The 22,650-nt window shown below is 36.6% G+C and overlaps 4 protein-coding genes across 4 annotated transcripts; 3 read left to right on the top strand and 1 right to left on the bottom strand.

Annotated features, from left to right (window-relative positions):
* The first annotated feature begins 228 nt into the window (after positions 1-228).
* On the top strand, positions 229-6,678 carry LOC118059583 (putative E3 ubiquitin-protein ligase RING1b). Its single transcript, XM_035072484.2, has 10 exons — positions 229-788; positions 892-949; positions 2,100-2,158; positions 3,059-3,140; positions 3,294-3,414; positions 3,557-3,598; positions 4,090-4,608; positions 5,484-5,591; positions 6,177-6,356; positions 6,457-6,678. Exons 1-10 carry the CDS (start codon positions 425-427, stop codon positions 6,493-6,495), a joined length of 1,572 nt encoding a protein of 523 aa, XP_034928375.1. The 5' UTR covers positions 229-424; the 3' UTR covers positions 6,496-6,678.
* Positions 6,679-7,203: 525 nt separating this feature from the next.
* LOC118059617 (protein TPX2) lies at positions 7,204-12,594 on the bottom strand. The gene is made up of 20 exons (XM_073410388.1): positions 12,180-12,594; positions 11,414-11,496; positions 11,146-11,310; positions 10,999-11,069; positions 10,591-10,809; positions 10,408-10,504; positions 10,197-10,313; positions 9,988-10,104; positions 9,697-9,873; positions 9,519-9,581; positions 9,350-9,430; positions 9,107-9,265; positions 8,891-9,022; positions 8,704-8,784; positions 8,494-8,613; positions 8,241-8,407; positions 8,044-8,152; positions 7,824-7,874; positions 7,652-7,746; positions 7,204-7,564 (listed from the first exon to the last, which is right to left on the bottom strand). The coding sequence occupies exons 1-20, from the start codon at positions 12,409-12,411 to the stop codon at positions 7,438-7,440; spliced, it is 2,463 nt and encodes an 820-aa protein (XP_073266489.1). The 5' UTR covers positions 12,412-12,594; the 3' UTR covers positions 7,204-7,437.
* A 4,221-nt stretch (positions 12,595-16,815) lies between these two features.
* Positions 16,816-17,250, top strand: LOC118059582 (non-specific lipid-transfer protein 13). The gene is made up of 2 exons (XM_073410512.1): positions 16,816-17,159; positions 17,247-17,250. Exons 1-2 carry the CDS (start codon positions 16,816-16,818, stop codon positions 17,248-17,250), a joined length of 348 nt encoding a protein of 115 aa, XP_073266613.1.
* Positions 17,251-19,043: 1,793 nt separating this feature from the next.
* On the top strand, positions 19,044-20,672 carry LOC118059581 (zinc finger CCCH domain-containing protein 2). The gene has a single exon (XM_035072482.2). It carries the CDS (start codon positions 19,322-19,324, stop codon positions 20,471-20,473), a length of 1,152 nt encoding a protein of 383 aa, XP_034928373.1. The 5' UTR covers positions 19,044-19,321; the 3' UTR covers positions 20,474-20,672.
* Positions 20,673-22,650: the final 1,978 nt, after the last annotated feature.

The raw sequence follows: 22,650 nt of genomic DNA, 5'->3' as shown, positions 1-22,650 counted from the left end.
AGAGATAAATATTTTAATATTTATATAATTTTTCATTCTAACCAAACATAATTCTATTTTTTTATATGCATTTTTTTTTATCTTGTACGTAACAAAGCACTCCCTAAAAAAATATAATTATTTAGTAAAATATGTTCTTTTAATTAGGAAAGAATAATAAATAAAAAAAACTTGTTTAAAAAATTATTATAAAATATTTAACGGAAAAAGGAAAAGTATAAAAACAAAGGCAAAAAATAGAGAAAAAAAAAAAAAAAGCCAACAAAGCTCTCACTCTCCCATCTTCTTCTTCGTTTCTCTTTCTTAACAACATCATCATACACACAAGCAGCAGCAGACACACCAAAAATATATATATATGTATATTTGACGGCCCAGCAAAATCTCATATTTACAGAGCGACACACAAGAGAAGCATCCATCAATGCCTGCCCACACGTCGGCTTCTTCACCGGATAACATTAATCCGGACAATGAACAACAACAAGGTGAAGAGCAAGAGCAAGAGCAAGAGCAAGACCAAGAACATCATCAACAACAGCAACGACAAGACTTGTCTGAGCTATCTCCTCCTCTACAAAACGGGCATCCAACTGACCAAGAACAGCAGCACCATCAAAATGGTCAGCATCAAGAACTAGAAGAGGAGGAGGAGGAGGAAGTAGACAAGAAAGAAGAAGCAGAAGTTCACGAAGAAGAAGAAGAAGAAGAAGAAGATTATGAAGTAAAGGAAGAGGAAGGAGAAGAGGAAGGGGGAGGAGGAGGAGGAGAAGAAGAAGGGAAAGAAGGTATTTTCTTCTTCTTGTGTTTTTATGTGTGTGTAAATGTTTCTTGACGTGTAATGTAAAATAATTGATTAATTGAAGCTGTTTTTCTTATTCTTTTACTCAGAATCTGATGGAACCCAGTCATCTTCTTCTTCCAGTTCTGAAAATGAGGAAAAGCCCGAGTATGCTTTCATTCTTACACATTTCTTCTCTTTTTTTCCCTGGAATTTAGTCAAGTGCATATTTTGGTTGTGTTTCTTATCTGAGTTTTTAAGATTTTTGGGTTTGATTTGGTTCCTGATGGGATTTTAATTACGATGGGATTCGTTTTCTTGTTATGGAGGTTGGTGGGATTTTTTTGGAGTAGTAGTTTTGCTATGATTGAGTGCGTAAGAGTTTGGTGCATGTTCTCGATCTATGTTTCTTGGTGGGGTTGAAGCTAAATGTTGAAATTTTTACAGAGAATTTGCACCAATTTGTTAACGTTGGAAGTATTGCTGGTTTACTAGTGTCTTTTAGTAGTACTGATTGGTGGTTCCTAAATTGATGACTGAACGATGAGAAATGTAGCCACCCTTACATTTTTCAAACTTTATGCAAGATGACAAGTTAGGGGTCGAGTTTAACTCAATTGTACTCAGCCCTTTGAATATGTCTTTGATCTTAGTGAGGCTTCTCTGTTTTGGAGTGTTTCCGGCATGAGTTTGCATATGTGATATCAGTGTCTATCATGTTGCACAGTATTGGAAGTTTTTAGTAATGGAGCCTTGTATGTGTGGCTCGGTTATGAAGATCTAAGCAATCAACCTCTAGCTGGTTATCCTCCATGGGTAGTTTGATTACGTGGGGAGTTGACAACGTGATTATAAGAATGTGGATTTCCGCTTCTAGGAACTAGGGGTCTTAAGCATAATAGAAGGTGAAGGAGATGAAGTTCCACTGCTAAGAATCACCCAAGAAGACTGTGAAAGCTAGTATGCTGACAGCAATGTGCATCATGTAGTACTCCACTGTCATGGGGAGTTTTTACCACAAATTTTCCTTCTTTCTTTGGCTTTACGTATCCATACTCACCCACCTGCAAAGACATACATATTTTTTTTTATGTGCATGTGCACATTTACCGCATATCTCTATATGAACTACAAAGTCCATTTCTTTTCAATGTTATTTTAGTCTCTATGAAAAGATTTGAAAGAGGTACTTTTATTCTTCCTGGAAACAAATTACATATGCTCTATTCGGACAGCTAGCTTATGTTTGTATTCTACTGTACTTGTATATATCAGTGAGTGGGTTTAAATGGCCACTCACATTTTGTTTCATTTGCAGATTTGTCTTTGTCGAACTGCTGGACATTCGTAAAGATGTGCAGTGTCCAATATGTTTAGGTACTGAGCTTGCAATTTTCTTCTGTTCTCCTTTTTTGCTAAACATGTGTCAGAATTTCATCAATAGTTTCTGTTTGCTAGATGTGATCTAAATAGTTGGAAACATATGTTAGGTAGAGGCATATTTTCTCTTAAATAGAGAACTCCATGGGAACCTATGGCCTTGTATTTGACATGATGCGTCTGACTTATAAAATTTAGCTTTACTGAACTGTGATTAACAGTTCAGTGTTCAAAGGTAAGCATGGTAACACAAGGAAGAGGAAGAAATGCTTATATCCCATGCTCAGTGTTCAAAGCGAGAAGTTGGTTGGTTCTATGGCGTACTGTCATGAAAACCATCAGGTTTTGTTATGTATGAAATTCTCAAATGCAATGCAATCTATTATTCCTTCAGTTTTCATCCAAGGATCCAAGAATGCTCAGTTCATCCCAGTGTATGTAATTCAAGTGATGTTTGGACCAGATCGTGTTTAGTAAATTGCATGTGAGATGCCTGCCATCCGGATCTTTAGATGATGACCATTTGTTAATTGACCAATCTCTTTTGTGGTCAGCTTGGAGATTTATTTGTGGAGGGTTGCTGGATTTCCTTAACTTTTACAAAGTTTCCAGTTAACTTATACCCGTTCCATACTTCATTTTCACTTTGTTTGAGATTGAAGAATGAACATGAATCTTTAACACTGGACTTTGTGCTTTCGTTTCCATCGGCACTTCTGCAGTAATCCTATTTCTTCATTTGACGTGCTATCTGCAATGTATGTCAGCACGTTAGCTTGCCGCTTGCCCAGGAGTTTATTAATATCCAATACCTGCATTTATTGCACCTACAAGTTGCTTTGTTTATCCATGTTGGCGGAACATTTAGTAAATTATTCATGCCTTGTGGCTGAACAGGGATCATAAAGAAAACACGAACTGTAATGGAATGCCTGCACCGCTTTTGCAGGGAATGCATTGATAAATCAATGCGAATGGGGTATGTAACAACTGAAACTCTTGTTTTTATCTGTGTTTTTGTAATCTGACATCCCAATCCATTAATCATGCCATTGTTTGGGATAAACTTGTGATAATTCCATATACTGTGTACCACTAACATTTTTTTTACTGAATTGGTAATATATTGCAGGAACAATGAATGCCCTGCTTGCCGCACACATTGTGCAAGTCGGCGATCCTTGAGGGATGATCCAAACTATGATGCCCTAATTGCAGCCTTATATCCAGACATTGATAAGTATGAGGAAGAGGTATAAGTGACTTGGCTCATCTACTTTCTTGTCCAATGCGTTCGAAAGTATTTCATTCAATCAAGCAACTGCTTTGCTAGTTTGTTTGTTTTTTATTTTTTTTTTAAAGCAACTGGTTTGCTGAGTGAGTATTTGGTCTCAGGAATTGGCTTTTCATGAAGAGGAAAGGACTCGGAACAAGCAGGTGTGTTGATTTATGTTTTATTCCCTCGTCTGCATGCATATGCAATAACCTTCATTTTCATTTCACTGGGAATTAAATTTAAGAAAAGCAGTGATTGAGATAACTGTGATGATGTTGCTTCGTTGAGCCCTTGATTGTCATGCTTGGAAAGAAGCATACATCATGGGAATTTCACCTTACTGTCCATATTGATTTATTTCACTAATTCAAATTCTGAGTTGATGGTCCGTGAGATGACAATCTTGGAGATCGTTGCTCTTTGTGTGGAGAGTTTCGATTCCTTAATGCAGAAGAATACTGGTTCTTTAAAATGGACACTTCTGGCATACTCACTTTGTTCATCGCGCCTCTAATTTTACATGCCTTTTTTCTTTCAAGGATCGTAATATGTAGAATTATTCATGCCACTGCTGTTTTACGTTAGAGCCGTTGCCTAAACTCAACATGTTCTCCCTGTTTCTGGTGTGTTGTTTCCCTGCTGTTTTGAACAGATTCAAGCTTCAATCGCTCAAATAATTCAAAGACAGTCAGAAGCACTGGTTAAGAGACGCACGCTGGGTAAAGAATCAACTTTCATGACACGATCACAGAGAACACATCGGCCTATTTCAAGGAGACGACGGAACAGTCGAGGCAGTGATTTTCAAGGATATGAAGACATTGAAGATGAAAATGATGACAATATAGGCAAGGACTCGTCTTCCACTGATGACCGCTCTACAGAAGTTAGGCAGAGGAGGCGCAAGAGACAGCGGACCTCCCAGCCCTCTTCTTCAGCTGTGAATTCAGAGGGTGGATGTGCTGAAAATGATTTAGATTCAAATAGAGAAAACAGGGGATTATCTCCAGGGCTTGTGTGGAACACAGAAATGCTTGCTTGGGGCAGGGGCGGTACTCGGAGTCATACAAGACATGGTAATCCTAGTGGTTGCAACAATAAGAATTCACGAAATACTCGCTTATCCAAGCTGGTAGAATATCTCAGGAGCTTAGATGAGAAAAATGATGAGGTATGCTGGGATGCTGTTAACTCTTATTGATTTCTGTTGAGATCACCCTATTTGCAATGTGAAACATCATGCATGAGTTCATAATTGATGTTGGACAAATTTGATTTATTTGTCTACTTGGGCTACCATGTTAGGCTAGAGTTAAGAAATTTGGGATTTTCATGATGGCCTTCATCGATGAACAATCTGGGGTTTCTAGTTCTAAGGATGTGCAAGTAGGTATTATTGATAAAGGGAGGTCTGACTTGAAGCTTTGGCTGCCAGAATTCACAGGGATTTAGGGTTTTGAAAAACTTGATTGAATGTGTCAACTTTAAGAGAAGGGTCAGGCAAATATATAGGTGTTTAGAAGATCTGGCGGTGTAACGATGGGAAGGGTTTGGAATGAATGAAATTTTAATGTCAAGTAGCTATGAAAAGCAATATGATGTACTGTAGCAACAGGAGGAGTTCGATGTTTTGAACTAGGTATTATCAGTAGGAGGTTAACTAACATAGATCCAAAGAGAATAACTCCTTACAAAGTGCCCTAAATGTATGTTGTAGTTGCAAAGCTGCAGATCTGTCACTGCTTACAAGATAGTCTATAACTCAAAAGAACAACACCAATTAAAAACCGATCAAAATGTTAATTGACAAGGACATGAAATTACACAGCAACAATTGCTTTTCCAATGGAAAAAGTTGAATAAATTCTTAAAAATGTCAATAATAATTTCAATATCTGATTGAATTAAGTACTTGTTTTTGTAGTTTCTAGCTTTCAACTACCACTGAGTTATCTAGTTTGTCTCAAACCCCTTGAGCCCCTTTTGCCATTTCTTCCCATGTTATTTGTGCATCCTGTGTAACTTAATCATATCATGTGTTTGCAGTTGGATATTCATCTCAAGCTTATTACTTTGGACAAACACAGCACACCAACTTTAAAGCAGCCCTACCTTTGCTGCCGGCCCAGTTTGTCAATCAAACACCTATGCGAAGTGAGATTTCTCTCTCACCACCTTAATTCCTTAAATGATTTTTTCTTGAGAAGCAGGATTTAAGTTATTATTCCGCAATGCTTGGTTTATTTTTCTTGATAGAACACTAGAATTATAACCCTTGAACTGAGGAAAATCAATCAATCAAGACAGACATTGCTTTTGGCAACAGTGGTTAGCAAGCCTCATTTAGTCCTGTTCTACTCCGTGCATCGGTGGAAGTTGGGACCTAGTGAAACTTCTAAAACTAGCCAAATTTGACCATGATTCTAACCTGCTATTCTGAATGGCTTATGCTAAGCCCAATTAACGTGCATTTCTGAAAAAGTTTTAAGAGTGCCTTGATGCATAAGTATGTCTCAAAGCATGATGCTTCATATTCCAGCATTCATGGTTTTCACAATGCTGGGGAACATTGATTTATAATCCTGAAATGATGTTGGTAAGCCTTGTGTTTGTGCTCCATGTTTTTGCTAAATTGCATCATGTGGTCTGACCCGAACTGTTAACACGGCTATTCTTGTTTTTTTACGCCTCAAATTCTTTACGAGTCTCATCTTGACAATATATACACTCTGTATGCAGTATGTTGCTCACCAAACAACTTTGCAAGCTGAAGAAGTTGAAATACTGTTAATCAAGGGGAAGCACCAGTCCCATGACACCAAGCATCCTCAGATCCCTACGGACGAGCTGCAAATTCTGAAAGGACAAGAAACAGTGGCAGGCCTTAAAGCAAGCTGCTCTTCCAGGAGAGATCATTTGGTGAGTGTGATTCTTGCTGGATGGCAACCTTCTACCCTGATTTTGCTCGATCATGTGTACAAAACTACTCTGCTCATCTCCTGGCTCTTTGGTTTTGCAGATACTAGCTTATCGGCAGAAGGAGATGATCAAAAGTTGATGTTTCGGCTTCAATGGAAGAAAAAGAAAAAAGGCTTCCATCTCATTTATATTTTTTCAACTTTTAGATTAGTCTTTTAATTTTAATTTATTACCACTGCTTCCTTTTCTTAGAACCCAGATCCTTGTATACGAATTTTATGTTAGATTGTGATATATAAGAAAAAAGTTGCTTTTATTGTTAGCGAAGGTTCATTTCATTCATTTCCGGCAGCAGCAGAAGGGGCCCTTCACAAGTTCTTTGGAGTAGACAGTAAAATCATAGTTGTCAATTCCCAGATCAGGTTTGACATGGTGAAGAATCCGAATTACTACCTCATCAAGTCTTTTTAAATAAAAGAAAAAAAAATACTTGAGTAAACACTCACTCTTGGATCTCACTCGAATTTAACTAAGTTTGACCTAGTAGAAAACTTAACAAAGATCAGGCTATCGGACTTCTCGGAGACTGTAGGATTAACATTGTCATTGGGATTTAAGATTCAAAGCAATTTGGTCTGGGGGACTTGAAAGTTTTTCCTTGCAAAACGAGGGAAAGGAGAGCTTGTTATTATTTAGCCCCCCTATGATCTTAGCAGAACAATTATCATATATATATATATATATATATATATATTTTTACTTCCGTTTACGATGATTGATAGAAACATTAAAGAAGTAATCAATCCCCTTGTAGAAGATCAAAGGACTAAGGGTGGTCTTATATCGTATCATTTAGTCTATTTTATACCAAAAAAATTTCCGAGTACAAGACAGTAATTTCCGTTATCATTAGTTTTGCTTACATTCTAGAATTGATGTTACAACAAATGATGATGATCTAAGGTTTTGTACATATGATTAGCAGTACAATAATACTGAAAAGAATGATTACTACTAAAATCAAAATGAATGGTTCAAGAGTTCTTGAACAGCTGCTATCTGCTCTACGCAGGAAAACAAATCACCTCATGCCAGAAGCAGCGGCAGAAGAAGCTGCATTCACCATCATCTTCCTCCTTTCTCTTCTTTGGAGTCTTTGGAGCACCCGTAGATTTGGTGACCTTGCATTTGTAGTTTCCTTGGATGACCTGTACATGATGAAATAAATCACTTGATCAATCAAGGGTGTTTTGGTAAAATAATTGAGAACTGGGGTGTGGTACTCTCTTTCTTACTTCTCGGGGAAGAATGGCCGGTTAAAATTTGGAACCGGCCGAGCATGAGGAACCATTGTCCTTCTAAGCTGTTTCAATGCTTTTTCTTCTTCCATCTGCAAAACATTAAGCAATAAGCAAGCTGGTAATTTACGGCCAGAGAATGCGAAAATGCAAGCACAAGCACACATACCATCCTGGCAGTTTCTCTATATCTCTTATACAGCATTTCTTTCTCCTTCACCTGAAAAAACACAAAAAGAAAAAGAAAAATGGAGCTCTTTCTTGTTAAAACCCCCAATTGAGATGAGACATGCACCCATGGAGCTTTCTTGTTAACATCCCCAATTAGATGGATGAGACACACATACCGTGCTTGCTTGCCTAATTTAAATAAATGTGGTTCTACTCACCTTTTGATCAAATTCTGCCCTTTCCACAGCCCTATGATCTGCATTGAGATTGAATTGTTGAACCTGTGTAAGTGGTTTTCGCACTTTCTCTGGTAGAGGAATTGGATCCCTGCATAAGATACATGAATGGGAAAGAATGATTGACTTGTACACATCAATAAGCATTGGAAAGTTTTGAGTTCTTCCGCATTGCATACTCTTTAAGTACGGGCTGTGCTCTGAATATCCTCATCTGGGCTTCTTCCTTTTCCTTTCTCTCTCTTTCTTGCATTTCCCTCTGCATTTCCTCCTCATGCCTTACTAGACTCTCTAATTGGAAAGGTTCTGCTCTTGTGCATGGTTTGGGCTCTGGTCTTGGTGGAATCTGAATGAAGTCATAGCACCATTATTTTCAGCCTAAAAGCTTGTGATGCACAATAATGAGATACATATTGTTGAATAACTTCTTACCACAGGATAATCAGTGGTATAAGGATAGGGATTGGCCCTATGAAATCTTGCTCTTTCATCTTCCATCTGCTTTTGCATAAGTTCCATCACAAATTTCCTCTCTTTTTCGGCCCCTCTTTCCTGGAGATAAAGGAACAAGCAAAAAATGAATGAACAAAAACAAAAGATAACCTGATTTTGCTCCATTAACTAGGGAATGAATGGACATACCTCTGTGTGGAGGTGGAATGGATTTGGCAGTGTGTTTCTTGGAATGGGATTTTCATTGGTAGGTTCTGACCTCAGTGAGAGCTGAGGAGAAGACCAACAGCACGATGAGATGCAGGTATTACTTTTATTCATATGCTACACCATTAGTTCTAGGATTAAAAAATGTATATGATAACTAACACACTACCTTTTCAAACATATCAACAACAGAAGAAGCCGGTGGAATCCTCTCATTTGTGGCAAAATGAAATTCTTGAGGGATCGTAACTTGCTTCTTCACGTGACAGAAAATTCCCATCTCTCCCTTACTTTCAAATATCTACACGAGATATTATTAATGTCAATTTCTTTTCCAAACTAAGATTTAAGTGGCTGCTGATGTTCAATGACTGATATCATTTACCTTTCTATTCAAAGGCCTTGCCTTAAATTTAGGGATCTTTTCAAGCTCTTCTTTCTCTAGTTCTAAAGAACTTTTCACCATCGCTGGACGGGCCCTTAAGGATGTATGAAGAACAGGGGTTTTGGGCTCTGTGAGATGATGAGGTTTCCACTGATTACTCTGTTATAGAAAGTAACAAAGGAACAATAGTGAGTAAATCTGAACTAGCGCTGCTGGGACAAAGAAGAATGAGGATGCTCGAACCTGACAAGACACTTCCGTTGAGGCCACTGAAGCTGATTCTTCATTCTGATTTGCCCTCGCTGCTGTCACAAAATGAAACTCCTACAAAAAAAAAAGAAGAAGAAATATTAGCCTACAATTATCATCATCTTGAGTAAATTTGTATTTATCATTATTTCTTACAGCTTACCTGGAACTCAGGTGGGTGTGGTTTGCTTCTTGGTAATGCAGGTAATGTTGGAGCTTCCAGAATCTATGTTCAATGAAAAAACAATTCAAGCACACACTGAAGTTAAACAAGAACAGTGCTAGTTGTTGGACCTGATAGGATGGAAGATGTCATAAATTGCAAAACAAGCTGGAAATACCTTCTTGTTCAGTGGTCTGGCTTTGAACTTGGGAATTTTGGCCATCATCTCTTCTTCAATCTCTGCAGTACTTTTTATTTTGACTGAGCGAACACGCTGAGCTGTTTCAAATTCAGGCTCCTTAGGCCTTGTCAGTGTGAGTTTAGGCTTCCTCTTGATAACAGAAGCAGGACCATCCTGAACATTAAATGAGAGAAATTTTTAAGAAAAACAACAACAGGTGCAGGCAATACAAGAATTTGGAGCAACCGAGTTTCATAAAGCACGAGTGAAATGGGCTTCTGTTATTACATGTGAGATAAAACTGTTACGGTGTGGCAATGACAATTCTCTAGTATTTGATTGGAACTTCTTCATCATTTCTGCCATTGAAACAAATGGAGCTGGGGCTTGTTCCCGAGCATAAACCTTTTTACACAAAACAAGTGTTCAACGTGTCAATAACTAACAATGTCAAAACAAATTGAATACATTTTGGAGATTTGACAAAAGTAGCATACCTTTCTATCCACTTTCTGCATTTTATTTGGAACAGATGAACAAAAGTTAGAATTGCCACTGCTAAGACCCAGTTTGGACTTGTGCATCAATGGTTGTGGGGGCTTCGCATTAACAATCTGAAATCATAAAAAAAGGAAAATCTGTTCTAGTAAACGAATCATCAGAAGACTATGGTTCAATGAGAAGAACATGGAAGTAGTAACCAATCACCTGTCTGGACCTCCCCCCATCCAGCTTCTGTTTCTTAATTGCTTGGTTCTCTTGGGCTAAATTGGCAGTCCCAGCAACATTTTTCACATTAGGATCTCTACAATAAAAGCATGTCAGAATGCCTTATTAATATGGTACCAAACACATATTTTAATACAGAAATTAACAAGAAAGTCTACTGACTTTTTGACACTTGATGTTTTGATTCCCTTAACTTGTGAAGACTGTGATCGACCCTTTGGCTTCACCGACGATGGATTCTTAACCAAACTAGCTATATGTCTAGCTGATTGATTCTTCTTGGAATCAGTCAATATGCCTTTGTTCCGAGAAGACATTGGTTGCTTAGGGGTGCAGTAAGCATCATTTTTACTGCTCTTACCATCAGTGTTCTCTGTGCATCTGATAGAAAAACGGAAGTCAGCAGAGAGGGATGCAACAGACACACAGAGACACAGAAAAATGATATTAAGCTATCAAAACAACACCATAAACTATCTTCTTCACAAGCACTCATTGTTTTTATTTTTCTTTAGACATTTTAGTCTTGAAAAAAATGACAAAGGGAATAGTAACAAAAGAGCACAGTACCTTCCATTACTTTCAGCACATGCAAACCCCACCTTCTTCTCTTTTTCACAAGTAACATCACCAGCAGAAATCTGAAATATGCACCACTTCATGAGACCAAAAGGGACCAGAACTTTTTTAAAACAAAAATTTGCAGCCACCACTCACCACATTGATAAGTTTAGCATTGTTTTCTTTGTTTTCCTCATTAGAACTAGTTTCTTCCTTCCTCATTTCAGAGGATGCCGCTGGTGCCGGTAGTGGCATGACCTCTGATTGAGAATTGCTGTCTGATGAAGAGTCAGTTGGTTTTGAATCAGATGATTCTGCGACCTGCAATTCAATTTCAATGGGCTAAATTGACAATAGCAAATAAATAAATAAAATAAAATAAAATATAAATGATATGAAGGAAAATAATAAAATCAACAATTACCTTATGCAATTGGTCTTCTTGACTAAAATCACATAAGGTCTCTACCTTAAATGATCTACCAGTCTTTATTCTAGGCATAAAAGCTGCAACCAATCAAATCAAATCAAACAAAAACAGAAAAAGAATCAATCAATCACTAAAATCTTTAATCTTTAACAACAACAGTAGCATCAACACATACATAGATTCTCAATTTAGTCCCTTAATTTCATTATTAATTAATTAATTATCTCTCTCAATTCTAATTATTCCTTTTTTGCAACTTAAATAATCAAAATTAAACACAAACAACTCTCAACTTCCTAATCTAAAATCCTAAAAAAACTCACGATCAAGCTTCTCTCCCTCTCTAAATATACTCAATCTCTTAATCTCTCACTCTCTCTCGAAATTCCAAATCAAAACCAATTAAAACACAAACACAACCCTAAAAATCACAAACAAACAACAAAAAATCCCGAAAACAGACTACCATCAAGACTCTCTCTCTCTCTCTCTCTACCTTCCTTAATTTCTCGATTCCCCTCCAAAAATCCAAAATCAGATTCGAAATAACCCTAATTTAACCGTAGAGTCGCAACAAAACCCTCCTGATTTCGTCAAATCAAACGAAAAACAACCCTAATTACTCACAAATGTTCATTAATTCAATAAACAAAAACCTAAAAATAATCCGTTACCCAGTTTCTCAACTGTAAAACAAAAAAAAAGAGAGAAGAAATAAAATGAATCATCATCCAAGAGAAAAGGAGAAAGAGAGACATACGAGAAGGAGCATAGGCCGCTGTAACATCGAACCAAAGCTCGGCGTTTCTAGAATCTTCATCCGATTCTCCTTTCACAAAATCATAAAACTTCGGAGCCGAAAACTCATACATCTCGTCTACTAACATCAACGTCGTCGTATTCTCTTTCAACGATGTCGTCGCATTAGCAGTCAACGACGTCGTCGTCGTAGCAGTGGTAGCGGTCGAAGAATCGTCACTCTCTGCTGCCATTTTTCTTAACAGAAAAATCTCTTCGGTTATTTCTTGAGAGAGAGATTGGGAAATTAGGGGTTTCTTTTTTGGAGGAAGAGGAGAAGAGAGAGTGAAGAGAAATGAAAGAGAGAGAGAGTGTATAAAATCAACGCTGTGAGGGTTAACGGTCGGATATTTTTGAATTTGGGAACTTGGCTAATGAGGTGTGGCTCTTCGCTTTGTGGTTTTTCTAACGGCTATATTTCTGGTCTGGACGAGTTGTAACGGTGTCGTTTTTATAGGTTGATTAAATTATTTCCTTTCGTGTTTAATTTTGGATGATTTATCCACCCTCTACGATTTGTTTCAACGGTGTCGTTTAAAGCTTTTAATTTTGTACTTGCATTGATTTTAGAGTATTTGAGTATTAGACATTAAAAGAAAATATTGATAAAGAAAGAAAGTATTGATTTTATTTTGTTGTTTTTATAGCATTGATTTTATTTTTAATTTTGTAATAATACTTCTAAAAGAAAGTATTTGAGATGGAAAAGTTTACCAGTCTGCTTCTTTAATTACCAATTATTTATGATTTATTGAATTTATTGTATTTTCAATTATATTATGTATTAAAATATTTTTTTATATTACATCTTTTAAAATTGATATAACTCGTGTAGTATCAAGGATTTAAATAAAAAAAAGAAAGGATTTGACAAAGACGCACACATTCAAAGTTATTAAGGGGAATTTTTTTTTTTTTAGTAACAAAAATAGAAAGTGGGATTTTGTTGTTAAATTCATTTGATTGACTCATTTGATTTGATAAGTCAATTAGAAGGATTTGTTTATTTGCCTTGAATCAGGTTTAAATTAAATTAAATAGGAGTTGATTTAGTTAAATTTAATCAATTAATTTGTTATCTAGTTGACTTAGTAAAAATTTAATTTAACTTTTATATATATATATATATATATATATATTTTACTCAAAACAAGGTTGTTTTATTTAAAAAAAAAACTTATAATAATATTATTTTGAATTAACATTGGTTAGTCTAAATTAACTTTCCTAACCATGACCGAGCACGAGTTTAATAACTATGAAGTAAATATACGTTATCCCATGCTTTTCCGCAAAAGAAAGATAGTAGAATTATAGACAAAAGAGTTGAAGAAATGATAACGCTCGAGAATTATTACAGTCTGATCTGCTCAGAGATTTCTATTTATACATATGAAATGTAAGAACTATGTTTACGGCTAGGATGCAAACCCTTCCTGCCATGCCATTGATCCTGGTACAATGCTATCCTCCATCACTACTATCATGAATCTCGACATCTCCTCCTCGATGGAAAAGGAAATGCTCGTGACACATTTATTCTTGTACACTGTCATGCTGTCTGAAACTATGGGACCTTTCTGCTGATTGTTAGGATGAAGTAACAATATTCTTCATGCCCTGAGGCCTGAATGTTGTGTGGTATTCCTAGAATTCAAAGGTATATAGCTACACAGAATCGTGCTGCTCAAAGAATCTGTCAGTTCTTTGATTATTTTGGCATTTCGGGGGCCATGGATGATCGATCCTTCTTTCCAGAATCAATGATCTTCTAAACATTTGCTAAGAACATAATATAGCTTCCTGAATTATGTCAGAATGAGTTGCTCCAAGTAAAATTCTCTTTTACCATTTTAACATAATGTTAGCAGGTAAGTGTGCAGAGTTTATGGACACTCTGTAGAGTTGAATACCAACTTATTGTAACCGCGGAAAGCCTAGTAGATGCGTTTATGGATAAAATTACCAAGTTAAAGTGTAAAAGAGCTCCAGATGAGCTAGCCAAACCACTTGTCTAACAAAAAAACTGTAATCTTTTATTTGATTGTTAAATCATGCTCAAATTTTGTTAAGGGGTTCCACTGATCCATTTCTATAACCAACCAAGATCAGAAAAGCTCTCGAATCAGACCTCCAAGGATGCTGCATTTTTATTTTTTCAGTTTTTGTATTTAATTTTGGATCATGGCATTTGTTTTTCTTATCTGCTCAGGATTTTCTTGTCCTTTTTGGATTAGGCTGGAGAGAGATCTATTTAGACTGTATTCTTTTTTTTTTTCTTTTTTTTTTGCGATAGGCATTTGTAAAATAATTATATTAAGAAGTAACGGTGCAACACTAGGGTTCTAGTTTGGCCCTTTTCGTGATTTTCTGTCTTGCTGTTTTCTTTCAACCCTAGTCTACTTAGTTCAGGCAGTGCCAGTAATAACTTACTGGTAATTCATGACTTGGTATAATCTTCTGATTTCTTGTTTTTGTAATCAAGGCTAATTATTGCTGCCGTTCTGCTATAGTTATGACAACAAATGCGATACGTTCTGAACTTTGAAAGAGTTAAAGAAATTCAAATAAATTTGAACATCTCCATGAATTTAATGACTCGTTATTACTGCTCCATGAGGGCTAAAAAACAACCTGCACAGTAGATATGGTATCAGTAAATACAAAGGTCTTCTACAGGTTGAGATTTTGTGCTGCCCAAACAAAGAAGACGTAGAATTATGGCAAAAAAGCTATAGAGAGTCCTCCATGTTATTGAATCAGGAGGGTGGCAGTTGCTGAGGTCCCTAGCTGGGCCATTTATGAGTTTTATTCCTCTTAGACTTGCGAAGTTGAGAAGAAGGGAATACATGGTCTGACAAAATTAATGAGGGACATGCGAGATTCATGAAAAGCTTCAAAGTTATGTCCAAACATAAATTAAAACCTTATTTAATGCATAGTAAAAGACCCCAAGTATTGAAAACTAGTCATGTCAAGTGCATGCATGAGGTATCTAGAGCAGATTTGGTGAATTCTAACCAGCAAGAATAGCTCATGATACCTGCATGGCAATGAATCCAGCTAAAACTCCTGTTGGATTTGGTGATATAAAGTGGCCTCAATCTCTCTGGCATTTCCAACTGCTAACAACAAAAGTTAACTCCTGGACGAACCGTAGAATGATCCTGAGTGTTTTTACAACGAGAAATAACAAGAATCCAAAATATGGTATATTCTGAAGCTTGAGAGAGTGAAGATTGGAGCATGTTCTTGAATCAGTGCAGGTTATTACTGCTTCCCAGGGTTAATAAACAATGTGCAATAGATCTGGTATCTACGATTGTTTCAACATAATTAATGAAAAGATTCAAAATGTTGAAATTCTCATTAAGATTATGCGGTACCCATGACTGAAAAATAACTCCCATCCCGGTGGGGGGAAGGATGTTCTGAAATTCACAACCTCCTGAGATGGTCTCAAGGATCCTTCTAGCCCTTCCATGAGTTCTGAAGCTCTTAATATATCACGAGACACAGGCTTTTGAAAGTTTTGAATCAAGAAATATATTAATGTGAGGCCACGCAGAACTTGCACAAATAGAATGCCTAGAGATGTGTCTATGTACGAGATGGACAAGTAGAGGAGATTAGGATACGACAACTGATCTTCTGATCTTTTGATCGAGCTCAAATGTAATGAGGAGGTTGGCCCTGTAAATTTTACAGTAGGTCAACTTGTTGTAACTAGAAGAGGAGGTCAGGAAGCCCTCAAAGTACGCAGGGCTAGAAGATGCTTCTTTTTTTTTTCTTTCAATCTTGGTATTTTCCCTAGTTGATTTTGAATTTTTTCCTTTATTTTTCCCTTAGGGTTTCCTTTTAAACTATTGCAAGCTTTTCTCAAAACAGATATCGACATAATATTTTTATGAAGAATAATTAAATACTACGGTTAGGGCTCCATAAACCCTTTCTGTAGCTTCTATCTTCCTGTTTTTCCTTTGATTTCTAGTCTAATTAGTTTAGGCTGCGTCATAATCATAGCCCAAAATTCTGAGAGGCAGAGTTCATGCACTTGACCAATCTCAAAGTTTTTAGGGATGTTAGCCCTAAAAATGCTAGTTTGCTTGAGAGAAAAGACTTCAACTTGAGCACCAAAAGCAATATCCTGTAAACTTCAATCTCCTCATGGAAGCACCAGATGAATGAAAAATAACAGATTGCGACATAAAGGCCAGATGCAAGTGCCCTAATACTCTTTCTAGCTGTTAATGTAACAATTATGAAAGGGAAAAAACGAGGAGTTCATAGAAAAGCCATGAGAGCATCAAGACAATGCAACAGGGTTGCTCTCGTTCTTTTCCTGAATTCCTACCCGCCTTTCCCTGGCTGGGACTTGCGTGTACAACAGCTTTGGCACTAAAGAAATCCCAAGCAGCAAATAATTCATCATAATTGCATGACGACGAAGCCTACTAAAATTCTTATTGGTTTTTACAGATAAAATGGCCAATCCCATCTCTTCATAAACTCCAAACTCTCATACATTTAGCCTCAAATTCTTCTCAAGCACCAACTACACTACTCAAGATCACTTTGTCTTGCACAAAGCAGAGTTAATGGCTCGCATTGTTGGGTTTCTGATACTTGCAATGTCTGCACAAGCTATGGCTAAGTTCGACGTGGACCCTCATCAGTGTCCGGTCATTTTCGACAACTTCCCTTACTGCATGGATTTTCTCATAGGTTCAAACGATTTTCCTTCAAGCCAATGTTGTCAGCGGGTTTATGACTTCAATGCATTAGCTGAGCACGGAATGGGGCCCAGAGCTATCTGTGAGTGCATTGAAATAATAACAAGGACGATCCCTATGAAGTTGAGGGCTGACCGTGTCAGTGATCTTCCTGTCAGGTGCAACACACATCTCAGTTTTCCCATTTCTGAGTATATGGACTGCAACAGGTAATTAAAGCCTTCCTGAGTTGTCAGAATGAATTACTCCAATTACTTCTCTTTCTATCTACTTCTCTGTGTAAATGCTACTCCTAGGTAACTGGCAATTGACTTGAATATATTTTCCTTTCTCATTTTTGCAGCATATCTTAAAAGAGTGAGCTATGCAGAAGACCTCTTGGTAGAGGTTTGAGACCAGAGTTATCCAGTAAAATGTTGTTTCGGTGGCTAATGTACTTGTCTGAAGCTCCATGATGTTGTTGCTCATGTAGAACAGGACTTAATAATAATGTTGCTATTAGATTAATGCTGTGCCATTTCCATGGTTGTTTTACAGCTACAAATAACAAGAATGCAAAACATGATGGTATGTTTTGAGGCTTGATAGAGTGAAATTTCTAATATAATTGACCACAGTTTATTTCTGCTTCCTAGGGCTAATAGACAATCTGAATCTGCACAAAAGATCTGGTATCTGTGATTCAAATTTCAAAATAACGCAGAGATTTTAACAGATTGGAATTCCCATTTAAAACTTTCTGCAGAATAGTGAAATGTTTTATTTTTGCATTGATTTATGCAAAAATAAATTAAGAACTTTTTATCTCTAAGAGTTTGATTGCAAGCATTAGAGGTAAGGTTCCATGTTATTGACATTGATAATCTATCATGACTTGAACCATTGCTCCCTCCTCTAACACTTATTTCACTGCTACAATCCACTGTCAGTAGCTCTTGAGTTAGGCAGTCACAGCCCATTTTTGTGAGAGGCAGGGTTCATGAACCTGACTAGTCTAAAACACTCTTATTTCTAGATCTACCCTCAAAGTTTTCAGAGATGCTGGCCACCAAAACTGACAGTTTCATGTGTTTTGTTTGATGTAATTTATTAGTTAAGGGTTTTTTTTTTGTCTTCTTCTTTAGAACCAAAACCTAATCTCTTAGTTTGGAAGACATCTGGTTTGTCATTGTTAGGAAAATATTTGTCGACTTTGGTGAAGACATGATTCTGAGTTATTCTATCAAAACCCCAATGGCAATTTCTTTACCTTTCCAAACTGTTTCTCATGGCAACACTTGTTCTGACTCTTTTTTTTTTTAATTATGCAAAATAGTATCGTTTTAACTCATATTATTTTTTAAAAAAAATACATTGAAATAAAATTGTTTTGAATTTATCCTTGTCAACCTGAAATTTCATGGTTGGTGCAATGGGCTAGGCACTAGTCTTATGGGCTCAGGCCTGTGGTGACCAATGAAGCAAAAGGAAGTTTCATGGTTCCTCTTGACATAAGAAAACATAGCAGAAGTCCAATCTTGCCACCATTGAAAGAAATTTCAATGGCAATTTGCTTGGCAACATCTGCATCAACCTTGAATTGTTAAACTTCAACTCAACAAGGTAAGAGAAGGAGGTCCTCTAGTTATTCCTCACTTAATTGAGTTTGGAATGTCCATATATTAATTTGAAAAAAAATATTAAAAAATAGCAGAACAACAATTTATCAACCGTCCGAAGAGAGTTTAAGATAAATGCATGTCAATAGCACAATAAAGAAGGGCTCTATCATTTCCCTTTTGTATTAGGTAAAGAATTACTGCAATGAAAAGGGCATGAACTTTTTGGCCTTCCGGTGAAATTCCATACTTGTTCAATGTATGAAGCCGCCTTATAAACTTTGTTATCATGGAACCGAAATTTTTGCCATTGTTTTGGCATCTAGTTTAGTCGAATATATATATATATATATATTTATTAAAGCAGTACAATCATGTCCCTCAATCAAAGTTATTAAACATCCATGATTGGATATTATAAATTGAACGGGTTAACTTGAATGTTTTAAAATTTAATCTTAAAACAATGTTGTTTTTTTTTTTTCTCATGATAAATCCTAGCGCATACACATAGCAAGGCATTGTGTGCTATGAATATGAAGAAGCTGCCACCTCCTCCTTTTTGCATGATGAACCCTAATACTATGCAGCCACGCATTTCTTTTCCCAAACCTTACCTCCAATATCCTTGTCATTTAATTGTCATCCTTCAATTATCTATCTCCCTATATATGTTGCCCCACCATTTGTTTCCTTCTCCCTCAACATCTCCTCCTTCATATTTCATCAACACCTATACACTGCTATAGTGCTCCTATAGTCCTCTCACAAAAATGGGCACGATTTCTGCTGAGCAACACAAGCTCTTCCCCTCTCACCAAATTCTTTCTCCCAATAAACCCTTCAGAGATCTTGAAATTCCTCCAAGAAAACTGCTTACAAGGAAAACCCATCAAGAAACCCTGGACGTGTCCCCATATGAGACTGATCTCCAAGAATTCCTTCCGTACAATGACTACAACAATGAAATAGATATTGATGATGAGTTAGATCCATACTCTTCTGATCATTTCCGCATGTATGAGTTCAAAGTTCGTCGCTGCACGCGCAGTCGTAGCCATGACTGGACCGACTGCCCCTTTGCTCATCCGGGGGAAAAGGCTCGTCGGAGAGACCTTCGTAGGTTTCACTACTCCGGAGCTGTCTGTCCTGAATTTATACGTGGAGGGTGTAACCGTGGAGAGAACTGTGAGTTTGCTCATGGTGTTTTTGAGTGTTGGTTACACCCTTTTCGTTATCGAACTGAGGCTTGCAAAGATGGCAAGAATTGTAAGCGAAAGGTTTGTTTCTTCGCTCACTCGCCTCGCCAGCTTCGCATTTTGCCCGAGGGTTCTTCACGTAATAAGACCTTGGGCTCTTCACCATGTTCATCTCTCAATCATGGCCATTGTTGTTGTGCTGTTTGCCATTCTATGACTTCCTCTCCAACCTCTACTCTCCTTGGCATGTCCCCCTTGTCGCCGCCACTGTCACCATCACTGACACCGTCTCTTTCTCCAGTGAAACACCAACCCTTATCTGGGTTTTCGCCGATTTCTCGATATAGCGATAGGTTAAGCAAGTTTAGGGCTGGCGTTGTGAGTTACAAGGATGTGTTTACCGAGCTTATGAGTTCTTTAGAAGCAATGAATTTCAATGAAGCAGCTGGTGTTTCTTCACCTATGTCCTTATACCCCAATCAAAAAAGGAATGTTAACAACACTCCAAGGAATATTGATGTCTCTTTCGATGGAGAAGATCAGCCACAGTTCATTCTTTCACCTTCAACTCCAACCCCTAATTCATCAAGTTTTTTCAATAGAGATTGCTCAAGCAATAAGGGATTATTCATCGATGATATTCACAAGATTAATGATCACAATAATGGTGGTTTGGCTTGTACTCCTGATCCTGATCTTGGATGGGTTAATGAGCTCTTGATGTAGAGATGATGATGATGACAGCTTGTACAGACAAGTCAGGCTTGAAGCATCACAGCACCAGCCGTATATGGGCAACTTTATATATGTGTGGATTTGGTGTAAATTGTTGTTACTATTGTTTTCTCTCTTCCAAGTTCTTGATTTTCACTTAGATGATGAAGATCATGTTATTGTTAAATAATTAGTCTTGTATTTTGAAGTTCTCTTCAAGAGAAGAGAATGTTAATCATCTTTGTTAATTACTTTTTGAAGATGTATTGAAATTTAATCAAATTTTCAAGTGGATATATCGAATGAAATATGTTTTGAATCTCACTTCTTAATTTCTCCCTTCTTAGTCTTTCAATTTTTATAAGATCATTGGAATATGATCATTTATCATTATTCATCACCAATCAAGCTAAATCTTGAAGGGTTTTAATTTAGCCTTTCTGTTTATTTTTGTTTTTCTTGAAATAGTAGCGATTAATTCTTTAATTTCCCCTTACTGTGATTTTGCATGTAGAGGTATAATTAATAATTAATTATTTGTTAAACCTAACCAAGATTTGTGGTGGTTCGAAAGTCAATTTGGTAATTAAGAGATAATTATTAATTTGGAGATTTCAATTTGCGTAATTAGGTGGCATGGTAAATATTTGGTACGTGGTCAACATGCATGAAGGGAAGGTGATGATGAGTAGATTTGAGGATTTTCAGGCCAAAGATAAGATAGATCACAACTATATATTTTTTTAATTAGTTCTTAATTTCCAGATGTCTCAAGATGCTTGTCTCACGGTGAATGATTCCTTCGAACTATATTTCTTATTGGTTATATAGCTTCTAACTAAAAAAATTACAGCAGATGTGAGTTGTTAGTTATTATTAACTGGAAATATGATAATATTACTCTTAGAAAAGAAAAAAAAAAAAAAAAGAGGTTATGGATTAATTATTTACTCTATTAATTTCTAATAAAGAGCTGAGCTTTTGTGGCAAATTTCTTTTTAGTTTTTGACATAAAAAAATATATTTAAAAAAGCAATGATATCACAATCTTAAAACAAAATTGCTTATTATCTATTTTCATGAGTAACGATAAGTATTTTGGTTTCTTTTCACTATTTTTTGTTTATCAAATCTAAATCTCTCTTATATCTTATTTTAAATAAATTATTTACATTTAAACCCACTAATCTATAAGAAATTTATTCTTGTAATTGGATTTGATTTCGAGATAGTAATGAATTGGTACCTACGAGAACAATAAATTCATTCCCACCTGATGAGCAAATAAAAATTTTAACTTCTTATTAAACATTATGTCCGTTTTGGTCCACACAATATATTATTTAATTTAATTTATGCCATAATTTCTTCTAATCTAAAGTGTTGGCATATAACATGGTTTGTACCAATAAAATAATGTTGATCTAACAGTTAAGACACTACTATATTTCTACAAAAATGAGAATATAAATTTGATCATCAGAAAAAATACTTATTGAAAAAAATAGTCACAAATCTCGAACGAGACTAATCTCATTTTTTAAAAAAGATTTAAGATTTCAACCATAGTTTTAAAATCCGGCTCGGTCCAAGATCCAGGTTTCGGGTTATGACTGGTTCACCCGGTCTTGACCGGGTTGCCGGGTCAATTTTTTTTTAAATAAAATCAAAACGACGTTGTTTTACAAAAAGAAAAAAAGTTGACAGATTTGCGGCCGGGTCTTGCCGAGTCAACCGGGTCACACCGGGTTTTTTCTTATTTTATTTTCTCTTCAATCCGGTCTAGTTCTAACCCCGGATCGGCCAGGTCCCAGGTCGATCCACCGGACCTTACCGAGTTTTAAAACTATGACTTCAACCACCTTGATCTTGTCGAGGTAAGCCCTATAGAAATTAGAAACCGTTCTCTTTTCATCAAAATGACCACAGCACAGACCACTGTATTTAAAGCCATTACTAATCCAAATTAAAGGCAATAATATCTGTCATAGTCTTCAAGACAAGAACCTAAAATCTCCAACCATTTAGTTTTGGTGGATCGGTACACAGATGTGTCCTCTACGCTGGCAAATTATTTGTTTCCTGGGAGGAGTACTTGTCTGAAAGACAGCTGTGATGGCAGGGAAAGGACAATAAGGGGGTGTTTGGGGGATGATTCTCGCCTGGGGACAGTGTTTCTTGTCTTGGTG

This window comes from Populus alba, chromosome 7 (assembly GCF_005239225.2).
Source record: "Populus alba chromosome 7, ASM523922v2, whole genome shotgun sequence".
Classification (NCBI taxonomy): Eukaryota; Viridiplantae; Streptophyta; class Magnoliopsida; order Malpighiales; family Salicaceae; genus Populus; species Populus alba.
Note: the sequence above shows the minus strand (reverse complement) of the source record. Positions and strands in the feature narration are given on the sequence as shown.